The sequence below is a fragment of the Maniola hyperantus genome, chromosome 22 (assembly GCF_902806685.2).
Source record: "Maniola hyperantus chromosome 22, iAphHyp1.2, whole genome shotgun sequence".
In the NCBI taxonomy this organism is placed as follows: Eukaryota; Metazoa; Arthropoda; class Insecta; order Lepidoptera; family Nymphalidae; genus Maniola; species Maniola hyperantus.
Genome location: NC_048557.2, coordinates 11,420,170 through 11,434,391, shown reverse-complemented (window position 1 = coordinate 11,434,391; position 14,222 = coordinate 11,420,170). Strand labels below are relative to the sequence as shown.

Below are 14,222 nucleotides of genomic sequence, written 5' to 3'. Positions count from 1 at the left end.
TAGTGCTGATCTACACTTTAAGGAAACTAAATAATTTTACTATAGTGCTGATCTACACTTTAAGGAAACTAAATAATTTTTAAACAACTAGGTACTATACCTACTTACTTGTAAATATGTACATATTAAAAAGTATGCCCACTATTTTTTAAATAAATAAATAATTTTTATTAGTCTAGAATACCATTGTTAAATTCTAATTTATTAAAATTAATTAATATATTTTAGAAAGATTTATACTCGTAGCATATTAGTTGTACTAAAAACTTAACAACAAAATTGTAATTTTCAACATATTAACCCAAATTTCATAAGGCCGTAAAAATTAACAGTCCATGCAGTATTACAGCAAGTTCCCGAGGAGGACCGAGGAGGCCTGAGGAGGGCGGGGGAGGTCGGGGGAGGGCGGGGGAGGCTGGCGGTAGCAAATTCTCCTAATTTCATAAGCGGTTGCCGCTTTAAACGATTCCAAATGGAACGAGATTGCCATATTTACTCGTAACGTTTTGACAGACCGTGTTTCGTTTAAATTGTAAATAAATCCAAATATTGTTATAATTTTTTACGGCAATTTTTAAATTAACTCCGCCAGTTTATTGTTATAAAAATTATACAAAAAAGAAAACCGATTTCAATAACCACAGAAAAGTAAATACTTATAAGTGCCTAATTTAATTTATTATCGAATATAATAGGTATTATGTATGTACAAGAGTTTAACCATTGTTGCCATTTCAGCGCCTTGGGGCCCCAACGTTTATGGATCCGACACATGGTCGCTAACTATGTTACTCCTAGGAAAGCTCAAAGTAACTCAGCGGGCGATGGAGAGAGCTATGTTCGGAGTTTCTCTACGTGATCAGATCAGAAATGAGGAGATCCGTAGGAGAACCAGAGACTGACGTAGCTCAATGAGTTGCGAGGCTGAAGTGACAATGGGCAGGGGACATACACACATACTAATAGACGTTGGGGTCCCAAGCCTCTCAAGTAACTTGTGTTGCAGAATAAAACAGGAGAGATGAACTAGGAGTACGAGCGCTCAGACGAGGCTATCTCTATAGCTACAATCTAATTGTCCGTCTGTCTGGGGATCATAGATACCCATCTATCCGTATTGTTTTGCTCTCAACAGAATCGTAGGAGTTACGAAGTGTTTTACACTTTGATGAATTAAAAACTATTGGGATAGCGAAGTTTGCTAATAAATTAAAATGCTTTGGATGCAGATTGCCTGAAATACTTAATGAATTACTATTGTTCAGATAAAGCTGACTGACTGTCTAACTGATTTATCGCGACGCATATCTCAAACTACTGGACAGATCGGGTTGGTAGATATTATGACATAGACATCCGCTAAGAAAGGATTTTTGAAAATTTAATCTCTAAGGGGGTTAATTCGAGGTTTAAAATTTGTGTAGTCCACGCGGACGAAGTCGCGGGCATAAGCTAGGTTGAAATGAGGTCCGCATTTATGTATACTGTTGCATATAAGAAGTACCTACCTACAGTTCATTTTCTTGTCTCTCCAAACTAAGTTAAAATGACATGACGTTTGCTTGCTTCCTGCGAGAAGATCAGTACCTATGGATTAAGACGGTGATAGCTTACTGCCTAGTGGTTTAGATGTTGGCCTCCTGTTCAGGAGGTCTAGGGTTCAAAACCTTTTCATAATTCAACTTTCAACATCGTGAGGAAACCTGCTTGCCTCAGAGTTTTCCATAATGTTTTCAAAGGTGTCTCAGAGTTTTCCATAACGTTCTCAGTACCTAGTGAGCCGATGATCAGCTGATCATGATGAGATTGCCTGCCGGGAATTGAACCCGGGATCTCCTACTTATAAGACCATTCATAACTGCGCCAGGGAGGTCTCAAAAATGAATACAATTATGTAAGACCTGTTAATGACATTACAAACAAAAGCACTAGAGCGGTAGATCCTACTGGCTGCAGAAGTGCGGACAGTAAGTAGGTGTCTCTGACAGTTATTGTTTTCGCCCCGACTCGCCCTACCATGGACATTGTTGTCTGAATAATAAGCTCATAATTGGCTGTTTTGTTATAAATGATAGCTGTTTAAATAAAGGCTAGATATTCTTGAACTATAAATCTAAAAAGATACCTATGTTTTACGAGACGATGCGATTTATTTCGGGACCGGAACCCTATTACTAAGCCTCCGCTGTACGTCCGTCCGTCTGTCTGTCAGCGAGTTGTATCTCGTGAATCGTAATAGATCGTAAAGCTGTGGTAATAGGTAGTACAATTGAAATTTTCACAGAATATGTATTTCTTTTACAAAGTATTGACATCGTAATCGGACGTAAAGTTCCAACTACACTTGTGAGCCAGGCCAGAGCCAGGCGCCAGCACGTGCCAGACCTGTGTTGTGTTGGGGACAATGCGCAGAGAAACTTTCAGCTTTTATAAAATAACGAAGGTCTGGCATACACTGGCTCTCTCTCTATAACGTTCATTTCATCCACATACATTTTGTGGCAGATTGTCAACATATTAACTGATTTTCCCCATATTTTACGGTACCTATGGTAAAGCTCTCGATTGAAAAGGGAACACAGAAAAGGTTTATATGTATTTGCTTAGGGCTCCGGATGTGAGTGGGACTGGCGTCAACACGCCATGTCTTTACATTTTACACGCCAAATCATTTACTGGTTTTACGTTTCTCTCCGATATCTTTTCGATGCAGAAACAACAACTTATGTATTTAAGTAACGTATATGTAACATGGCTGAAGTAGTTATGTGTCCCTGACTCTTGATGCTTGGCTTTGACTTCATTTTGCGTAAATCTGCTAAAATATGGAAAAGTCAAATCACGATGTTTTCCATCCTTTCCAGTCATTTTAATCTAACCGTCAATGTATACTAAAGTCCAAAGTACCAAAGTAATAAAAAAATCTAAAAGGTACTGAAGGTTATTTACTTAAACATCAAATTACAATAAAGAAAGAAAAAAGTGTTCTGGAGTGGAGAGAGCGTATCGGCAAGCGCAGTGTGGGACGACCTCCAACCCGCTGGACGACGACCTGTAGGTAGGTAGGTAGCGGGAAGTGGGTGGATGAGGAAGGCAGAGGATCGTGTGTGGTGGCGCGCTCTTGGGAAGACCTATGTCCAGCAGTGGACGCAAGCAGGCTAATTGATTGATTGATTGAATAAAGCAACGCGTAAGCTACGCGATTAGCCCCGGCGACGCTTTTGGCTGTGTAGTTAGGTTTCTCACTCGTATCACGGTTCATCTTCAGTTCGCGGAACAGCGTACCTACCACAGATAAGTGAATATCTTTTATCTATGGTCCCTACTACGCGCCGGCTGCGTATAGTGTAGAAGCTACTTATTTGTTTATCTCTTATGTCATTTAAAGAGACATAGGTAGAACCTGCGTAGCTCAGTAGCTGTTCTACGCAGTGGTAGGTCAGTGGTACCAACCTGTGGTGGTGGCGCGTCATGGGGAGCGTCGGCGGCCGCCGCCACGGCCAGCGTGGCCAGCGTGGCGAGCGCGAACAGCGCAGCTACGCAGCATCGCATCTGAAACAACAAACCACTCGTCATTCCGTCTGCTTGTATGTTACCATCCCGTCCCGTCATCTATGTAACACCATACTCTGTCTCGAAGGCAAATACCATAGTTGTTTATGTTACAAGGGCCAACGTGATATTTCGTTCCTCAGGATTCTAACGTAGGGAGTCTTAGAGCGTAGTGAGGAATTCAATAAAATATTTTGGCCCCAAGTGACACACATCATTTTTCAGAGAAAAAAAAGCTATTAGTACCTACCTATACCTACTCGAAGTTTAAGTAAAACACAAATAATTATGAAAAAACCGGCCAAGTGCGGGTCAGACTCTCGCACAGTATTTTTTCGACATTTTGCACGATAAATCGAAATGTTGAAAAAAATACGCGAGTACGGAACCCTCGGTGCGTTAGTCTGACTCGGACTAGGCCGCTTTTTTTTGTTATATTGTAGCAAAGCTGGCGGCGTGGCGCAGGCGGGGATAAAGTGCACTTGGTATTGGTGCCAAGTTCTCCAGAACAAGACCACGGCTCTCATGCATTGATCGGTGTAAAGTTTAAACTTTTTTTGACTCAGTTTTTATGCTTTTTAGGTCAGTTTGCGACCTAAAAATTCTCTCTCTTCTCTGTTTCTCTTGTCTTGCCAGACACGACAGACACACAGACAACTTAGTGATCTTATAAGGGTTTCTTTTTCCTTTTGAGGCACGGAACCCTAAAAAGGATATTTCTTTCTACCTTGTGAAGGCTACGATTGCATACATTTAGAATAGAATAGAATATATTTTTATTCAAGTAAACTTTTACAAGTGATTTTGAATCGTCAGATTGTTTAATTTACCACTGCCGTTTCTACCGAGAAGAACCAGCAAGAAACTCGGCGGTTGCTCTTTTTTAGTTTTTAATTTACATTCAATTTACAATGTTACTATACCATACTGTACAAGCAATTGCAGCCCCGTGCATTGCTGGAGCGAGTCAAATCCAAGCTTTTTTATCGCTTACATAGTCTTCGACTGTATAACATGCTTTTTTTGGAGCATACTTTTAATAGATTTTTTAAACTTGTGTAAATTCTCTCAGCAAAGGGTACGAGATGATGCTGACGCAATAAAGTACGCAAGTTTGAGTCGCAAGCGGCAAGTGGCAAGTGCCCGCCCGGGATGCTGTAGTATTGTACCGCGAGTCATTTGCGAGATCACGAAACTCACCAAGGAACAATAAACACAAGTTTACTTGTGCCCGGGACTCGGTTACATTCTGCCCATGTTAGTATGTTAGGTATTATGAAAACTTACAAATACACGAGCAAACATTCTGTTGAATATTCTTAGTTCCACGGCGATTACACACTCCACTTCCGTCATCCGAGTTCTATCCGTCATCCGTGAGAATACCAGCGATTATCTACGACATATGTCATAAACTCCCATACAAAACGAAAAGGAACGTGTTTTCACGGACTCGGATCGGATGAGTGCGTAACCGCCGTAACGGTAGCACGGTGGCCAAGTGCGGCTTGGCAGACTTCACACACCGCCGAGACCATATTTTAGGCGAACTACTCAGGCATGCAAGTTTCCTTTACCTGTTCCGCAAGTAATACTTAATTATATGGAAATGTTAGACGTGCGTGCCCGGGAGCGAACCCCCGACCTCCCGAATAGGAGCTGACGTCTTACGCCGGCTATACACGATCAAGTTCACACCGGATTTGAATCAGCGTCCAGTCAAGTTAACTGGACGCCGCGCGCCGCTTCAAGTTCGATGCAATGTTGAAGGTAAACTTGATCGTGTGTAGCAGAGTGAACTATACAGTGAGGGAATCTCAGTTTGATCCTGGATTGACGATATGTCAAATATTCGGCTATGGTGACGTAGAATCAAAGAAAACGGGGCCTCGATTGCGGGAGAATGACAGCTACAAAGTCACGATCGCAATCACTTCTGATTGGTTGACGCTCGCTCAGTATTGGCCACAATGCATTGTTGCAACAAGAATCGCACAAATTCAGCCAATCACAACAATTGAGATTGTAATAATATGATTGATGCAGGCTTTACGAAATCGACCTAGGGCTAGTTTAGGGCTACCTACGTCAAATGTATTTGTATGAAAATTGGTATTTGGGTTTTCGGTCACCGATTTTCTAAATTCCACCCGAGCGAAGCCGGGGCGGGTCAGCAAGTCTATTATTAAGAATGTAATTTGTTATAGAAAGACAATTTTCTAATAATAGGTACTTTATCTCCGTTGCATAGGTCAGGCTCAGACGGCGACCGCTCGTCTCGCTCGACTATTTACAGAGCACCCTTTATCTCACCCGCTAACTATTTACAGAGCACCCTTTATCTCACCCGCTAACTATTTACAGAGCACCCTTTATCACCGCCGCTAACAAAGGAACTCCACCGGACCACTGGGTCATCGTGCAGTAGACTGAACTTTATATAACCTTAAAAGATCTTGAGACAATCTATTACTGAAGGTGTCTAGCCCCCGCCCCGAGGCAAACAGAGGGTGTTATAAGCTTACCCTGTCTGTCTGTGTGTCTGTGTAGGAATCTGTCGCAAAGTTTCTCTATCGATTAAAAAAAATTACTCAAATCGGTTCAGAAATCTCGGAGATTTCGGTGTTATATACACCGACCGGTCAAACACAACTCCTCCTTTTTAGAAGTCGGTTGAAAAAGTAGCCTATTTTACTCCTTTGCTTATCTGTAAAAGCCCCGTCAAAATAGGTTCAGCTGTTCGGAAGATTGGCCCGTTCAAACAGACAAAAATTTTAAAAACTTGTGGATTCAGCTATGGTATCTACATTTTAAATAACCATAATATTATGAGCATAATTTGAGGGTAGTTTATTTCGAAATTACAGACTGACATTTCAATTTTATCTATTAGTAGGTAGAAGTAAAGATTTCTATAGAAAGTATTAACAAAAATGTCAGACCGATAATAATAATAATTAACAAGTAACAGTAAGGTAGGATATACAATTTAATTAACGCTCTACTTATGTAATTAAAAAAAATTGATTGGAAGTAGATATTAAAATAATTACCTAAGTATGTAGCTAAGTAGTTCCATACTGAAGACTTTACACTCATAAATAAATCAGGTCTTTACAATCGATTTATTGATTTTACAAATTACGTATTACATCAACACCTGCAGATTTCCTGGGAACTTAGATTCGAGCCGCACTATATGCAATAGACAATTATTTATTAGCGAGTCATTTTACCGAAGGTTACGGTCTTGATTAAATTAGAGGTAATATGAAGAGATCGAGAAATGTTATATATACAAAAGTACATCTAAATATACATACAACGTTAGTTTTAGTATACGCAAAACCTATAGTTTTTTCAGAATCAGTAACAGAATCGATTGCAATCATTTTGCAACGGGTTATATTTTGACCAAAAAATACTTTAAAATCCTGCAAGTTTGAACACCAAGTTGAATGACCGCATGCCTCAGCTGATTCGAGCCGCGCGAGCGAGCGGGAGCGCGCACGATTGACGCTAGCCGTCCCGTTCGCTCACAGCCGCTTGCTGGGGTGACCATGTTTTTGCGGGACAACGACTCAATACAACAAGCTTATAGCTTAAATATTTTTGATGTATTCTTTATGTAAATATATTCGACACGTGTTTCGGGTTTTGCGTATACTAAAGCTAACGTTGTATAAAGAGGAAAGTCCTGACTCAGACTGCTTGTTGGGCCGACCCAGGACTCGTATCCCGAACCTCGTCTTCCGTCATCCAATGAGTCAGTATGTGGTAATTTTCGTAATTTTACATCTTCTAGAAAACGCGTTTGACGATTATTTGACGTACTATTTAGGCCTTTAGAAACATTGTCTTGAAGTATTTCCCTGAACTAACCGCAACGCATTAGCGACTCGCTCGCAACTAAATCACAACTACTGGGCAACTAAGTTCCCTGTCTGCGTCACATGTCAAAGTAGCTAACCGAGTTACCGCGAGTCGTAACTACTCGTTATCGAATTAACACTAATAGTTCACGTATCGACGCTTAGCTAACAGCGAGTTAAGTTTCAGTGAATTAATTACAAATTTCCTAACACAATAAATCTTGAACGTTGATTTGGTGTTTATATTGTACTAGCTTATGCTCGCGACTTCGTCCGCGTGGACTACTCAAACAAATTTTTATTTTACCCTTTAGGGATTGAATTTTTAAAAAATTATTTCTTAGTGGGTGTCTCCTTCATAATAGCTATCTATCTACATGCCCAGCTCGATCCGTCCGATCCATCCGTTTGAGCTGTGCGTTATCAACGATCAGTCAGTCAGTCACTCACCTTTTCGTTTTATATATTTAGACTAGCTTATGCCCGCAATTTCGTCCGCGTGGACTATTCAAACAAACCTCTATTTTACTCCTTGGGGGTTGAATTTTCAAAAAGCGTTTCTTAGCGGATGTCGACGTCATAATAACTATCTGCATGTCAAATTTTAGCCCAATCCGTTTTTAATAAAAATCACCCCTACATACGCGTCTTTGAAAAGAGCAACCGCCAAATTTCTTACTGGTTCTTTTCAGTAAAAAAGGCAATGCGAACAAGCTGCGCGATTGCGGGAGAATGACAGCTACAATGTCACGATCGCAATCATCTCTGATTGGTTAAGACTAGCTCACTATTGGCTACAATGCTTTGTTGCAACAAGAATCGCACAAATTCAGCCAATGAGAACAATTCAGATTGTAATAATGATTGATGCAGGTTTTAGACAATAGCCCTACAGTAGTTTGACGATTCAGAAGTATTTATAAAAGTTTATAATATGAATAAAAAATAGTTGTACACATTTCTATAGGATGTTATCCACATAAGGAGTCAGCGCGCAGCTTCTCGCCGTTCTGTGGTAGAACGGTAAAGGAGGAACGAAGTTGTGAAGTTTCTGAATGTACACGTAGAACTTGTAGACCTTGAAACTTTATATTCTACATGTGTAGGTACCTAAGTTGGGAATCGTAACGCATGGCAAGTTGAAACTAAACGCATCTAGCAGCTAGCAGCTAGCTGTCAGTACACAGGACGCGGAAGCCGATAGCTTGCGGGAAGTTGAAGCGAGAGATCAAACAAAGCGGGAACGGCAAGTCATCTAATGAGCTAAATCTTATGCACTTGAGCGAGTGACAATGAAGTAGGTGTACAGTCCCCCGCAGGAAATATTGCAAATCCAACTTTAGAAATAGACTAGCTTATTCCCGCGACTTCGTCCGCGTGAACTACACAAATTTCGAATCCATATTTTACCCCCTTAGAGAATTGAAGTTGAATTTTCAAAAATTCTTTATTAACGGATGTCTATGTCATAATAGCTACCTGCATGGCAAATTTCACCGATCACAGTTAAAAAAGGATTTTTGAAAATTCAACTCCTAAAGTGGTAAAAAATGGTTAAAAAATTTGTGTAGTCCACGCGGGCGAATCGCGGCCATAATCTAGTCTAATAATATAAAAACCATTCATTGTTAAAATAAGCTCAATTAAATATTATTCAACAATAATTATATGTATATTTGTACACTATTTGTAGTATTTCGATAACATCAAACAATTAATATGAGCTCAAACAAACATCAATTATACTTTGTACTATTGGTATAATATTTTGTTGGCATTCAACAACAATAATATTGAAATGATATTCTGACGGACACATAATTAGATTAGCGAGTAGCGACTATAACGAGTGTCATTGGTCAACAATCTATGGATCTATGAATGGTCTGAAATAAAAGTTTATTAATTAATTATTTATTTTATTTAATCAATCCCATTTATTGTTATTTAGTGTTAGTGACAATAAATATGTTAGTCCTTAATCAGTTATTAATAATCACTAACCGAAGATTTGTTGAGTTATTTGTGCGAACATAACTAGGTACCTAGTAATAAACACTGAAGACGACTTTAGTTCAAAAGTTTGTTATAGGTAGGTTTGTTATAATATAGTCAGACTTGAATAGTTCAACTTTGATCGAAATTCACTAGAACCAGTATGCTTAGTATAAAATTTTACGTCTCACCAAACGTTGCTAGAATTCGAAAGTCGAAACACAATAACGTCAAAGTAAAATTGACCTAAAGAGCCTTGAATTGAAGTCAAAAATTCAATGCCACTGATTTTAATTTCGCAACGTTTCCGCTTGGAGGGCAGGCTGTAGATGTGTAGACAAACTTGAGCTTTAAAACAAGGCCTTAGTTAAGATCCAGTTTACTATAACGCGGAAGTGTTTCGACACTCGAATACTATCAACGTTGGTGAGACATAAAATCTCGTACTAAGCGTACAGTTGTTTATCAGAAACCATTTTACATTTTACGTGAACTAATTCAATTTGTGTAAATTGTAACAACAATTTACAATCTAAATATCTATTTTCTACTTATACTACTCTAGATACTTTTTGGAGTTATTTCCGTTTTCAGTTAAATATCACTTGCTATAACGGTGAAGGAAAACATCGTGAGGAATCCTAAATGCCTGAGAGTTCTCCATAATGTTCTCAAAGGTGTGTGTACCTATAATTTAAAAGCATCACTACCCATGTCATAAATGCGAAAGTGTGTTTTTTTGTTATTTTGTTGATTTGTCCTCCAATCATGCTGCAATGGAGCAACGGATTTTTCACGTGGATTTAGTTGAAGAAGTGGAGAGTGGAGAGTGACATAGGTTACTTTTTATCCCGGAAAATCAAAGAGTTCCCACGGGATTTTTGAACATCTAAATCCAAGCGATTGAAGTGGCGGGCATCTGCTAGTGATGTATAAACAAGAACTGGCGAACCTGCAAGAGCTATTGTAAGCAGTTGCAGGTAGCACCTCTATTACCAGTAGGTATACAGGGTGTAGCCAGAACGCTAGCAAAAACTTTAGCGTTATTTTTATACTACCTAAAACACATTCCAATACGAACAGCCTCATTTTGTAGTTTTGGTGATTTAGTATCTTTCAAACCCGCAATGTATAGCGCGCAAAACTCGGGTCAATGCCCTGCCTACAACGCAGCATTGACTCGGAGTGGCCTACTTACGCAACGTTCGTTGACCTCTAGCGTCAGTCAGACGTTTTATTTGCAATATATCGTAAACTTTTACAAAATATAGGATTTTTTTTATCTTTTCGCGTACCTGTCTTCGTTTTCGCTAGCGTTCAGTACCCGTAGTACAAGATTTTACGTCTCACCAACCCAAACCAAATTCGAGAGTCGAAATACTTCCGCGTTACAGTAAACTGGATCTTAATTGCCTTGAATTGAAGTCAAATATTCAATGCCACTGATTTTAATTTCGCAATGTTTCCGCTTGGAGCGCTGGCTGTAGAAGTGTAGACAAACTTGAGCTTTAAAACAAGGCACTTAAGATCCAGTTTACTGTAACGCAGAAGTATTTCGAGTCTCGAATTTGGTTTGGTTTGGTGAGACGTAAAATATTGTACTACGGTCACACTCTGTATAGGTATAATGTGGCAGTTGCTATAAATGTTGTCAGTCAGTCAACCCTGGCTGCAGTGATATGTCGTAACATAACCGATATGTTGCGAGCTCGCTACTCGCTACACCGCATCAAGTGGCATGCGATATCGACTGTGGTCGCTTTGACGTATCCAACATAGTTTCGTATGAAACGGATGGTACCTAATTGTCTCAATGTTTACAAATATGTACTTGACTCTAGATGGATAAGTACAGATAAGTGATATTTATAACAGAACACAAGTAAGTAACTAATAACCGACTAGACTCACTTAATAGGGTCTCGGATTGTAGTAATAAAATGATGTGATTTTTTGCATAAGTAGTGGTAGTTTATGGCTAGACGAGCTAGACGAGCTAGACGAGCTAGAATTCATTATTACATTATTAAGGAGAATAATTAAAGAAAATCACGATTTTCATTTATTTTTAAGATAATAAATTATTAACGTCACGTTGTACGGAATGCGAATAATGGCGTCACAATGCGTGAACACATATTTTTAAATTTTATTTTCCAGCAGAAATAACCATACATACTAATAATAAGTATTACTATACAGAACATTTATGTATAATGGATATAACTTAAGTAATTTCCAGAAGAAATAACTATTACATACATGCTACTAATAACTAAGTATTAGTACAAACCATTTATGTATAATGGATATAACTTAAGTAGGTAACACAAGTATCTACTCATGCGTATCAATTTAAAGTTGGAACTCTGTGGTGGCTCACAGTCACAGTGATAGATATTGGGATAGATAACTTCAAATACAACTTACAAGTTTGGCGTTGCATTCCAGTATTTAAATATTGGTGTTGCAGCATCGCCCAGCCGGTGTCGGCTTAGCTCTTAGCGGAGATGAGTTGTCGAGAGTCGACAGTCGATAGTCGATAGTCGATACGCAAACAGTTGCACCGCGCTGTTTGAGATCGAGTTGCGCGTGATTTAAACTTTCGTTTACGAACTAAATTTTATTTGATTCGATTTTTGAAAAGTTTTAGATTAAGGCGAAATGGGTTCACAAAGGCGAAATGTATGGAAAAGTCTGGACCGCCCGAGCGCAAAGTTGCACGCTTTTTATAAATATTTATATTTAAAATTCTATGTGCTCTTTTACTACAAAATAATACCGTAATCCGAACCGTAAATACGAAAATTTATTGAAATTGGTTTTATATCAATCGAATAAAACTTCTTCTAACGGTCGTGTCGCGAAAGTTTCCACAAAAAGCGTATTTTGTGGAAACTTCGCGATTTTTTTGTATCGAGCCAAATTGTGCCAATCGTTTTTAGCTCTCATAATTCACTAAAGAGTATCTTTTATTTTAATAATATCAAAAAATAAATAAACAAATTTGTAGTTTTTGATGCCAAAACTTGATACTTTGAACATCCGAAATCTGTCTTTTGGGACGCATACAGCGCTTTAAGGATTGGATGTAATGATACATCTACTTCCTGAATTACTTAGAAAAATGTTCTTCAATGATGACTTAAGAGCTTTGTCTATTAAATTAAGTGCCTTTACCGCAACAAATGTTAAAAATAATAATTTTGTAAATTAAAACGCTAAGCGAGCAAAAATATTATAGTAAAATAATGAAAATGTTCTTTCGAAATGAAGAGAAGATGAACAACTAACAAGAGACGAGATACACTAATTTGACAAAGGACGTTTCATTTCGTTTAGTGAGAGTCGGAGGTACAAGACAGACTGTAGGTAATCTGTTAAACCCTAATGATCTGTCAACTTTTAATTTGGATTATAAAAGCGGGTCCCTGTTACTCACCAAAATTAATTTAATTTGAAATAGAACTGTCTAGTGTAGTATAACTTAGATATCTGTCGTATATCTATTTTTAACTAAGTATAATAATGATGCCCGCGACTTCATCTGCGTGGATTTAGATTTTCAAAAATCGCACGAACTCTGATTTTCCGCGATAAAAAGCATCTATTCAACGTCAAAATAGATTAAATGAATGGGTTTTTAAACATCCTGTGGGAAGTCTTTAATAAGTATAACTAGTCGGGCATACTCCGACAAACATGTGAGTTTAGCCATCATAAATTTATATTTATAACTAGCTTGTGCCCGCAACTTCGCCCGCGTGGACTACACAATTTTCTTGCCCCTATTTTACCCCTGGAGTAGAATTTTCAAAAATCTTTTTTTAGCGCACATTATAATAGCTATCTGCATGCCAAATTTTATACCGATCCGTCCAGTAGTTTGTGTGCATTGATAGATCAGTCAGACAGTCTGTCGGTCAGCTTTTCCTTTTATATATTTAGACGATCGGGTCACTTCCCTGTTTTCCATCGTCAATAGCTCAACGATTAAAGGAGCGGACTGAAAACCGAAAGGTCGCCGCGCCGGTTCAAACGAGTAGGTACGACAATAGTGCAACGGGTGGGCCGTTGCACTATTGTCGTACCTACTCCTAACACAAGCTTGATGCTTAATTGGAGGGGAAAGGGGAATATTAGTCAGCATGATAAACTTGGCTAATATTCTTTTTTTTTAAAAAACGTTCTATCGATTATTTTCACTAACGAGTTATTCGAAAATCAATAAAATTGTAACAGTATGCTATCGATTCCTTTTACATCAAAGGTTTAAATGAGCGTGGGAGGGGTAGACCGTAGAGTGGGAGGTTATTTAGCGCTAAGTTTACCCCGTACTCCAATTAGGCATGACAAATAGCCTCGTGAGGGGTCGATATTGCATTATAAATAGGAAGTGAAGCGATGACCCGCTACTGTTTACTCTGACCCCATACTAGACTAGCACGTAAAGACATGGAGACACTAAAGTGGTACTGGTGTAGATGTTTAGACCTGGGCGCGTTTGGAACCCTCGTAGCTTTAGTTTTAAATTCACGTAAAAATTATCACCACTATAAGATCATCATCTTACAAATGCAACAACCGACCATCAAAAAGTGTAATTTATTACCTACTAGAGGATGCCCGCGATTTAGATTTTTAAAAATCCCGTTGGATATTTTTTATTTTCCGGGATAAAAAGTAGTATATGTCCTTCCCCGGGATGTAAGCAAACTCTTTGCCAAGTTTCATCAAAATCGGTGAAACTGGTGGGCCGTGAAAATCTAGCAGACAGACAGGCAGGCAGACAGACACACTTTC

The 14,222-nt window shown here is 38.8% G+C and overlaps 1 protein-coding gene across 1 annotated transcript in view; it reads right to left on the bottom strand.

Moving 5' to 3' along the window:
• The window catches only part of Mip (Myoinhibiting peptide precursor), an 84,039-nt gene that overhangs the window by 23,018 nt on the left and 46,799 nt on the right, over positions 1-14,222 (bottom strand). Inside the window, exon 2 of the mRNA XM_034980558.2 lies at positions 3,454-3,552. Within this exon, the coding sequence (XP_034836449.1) occupies positions 3,454-3,552 (99 nt within the window). The remainder of the gene's footprint in view (positions 1-3,453; positions 3,553-14,222) is intronic.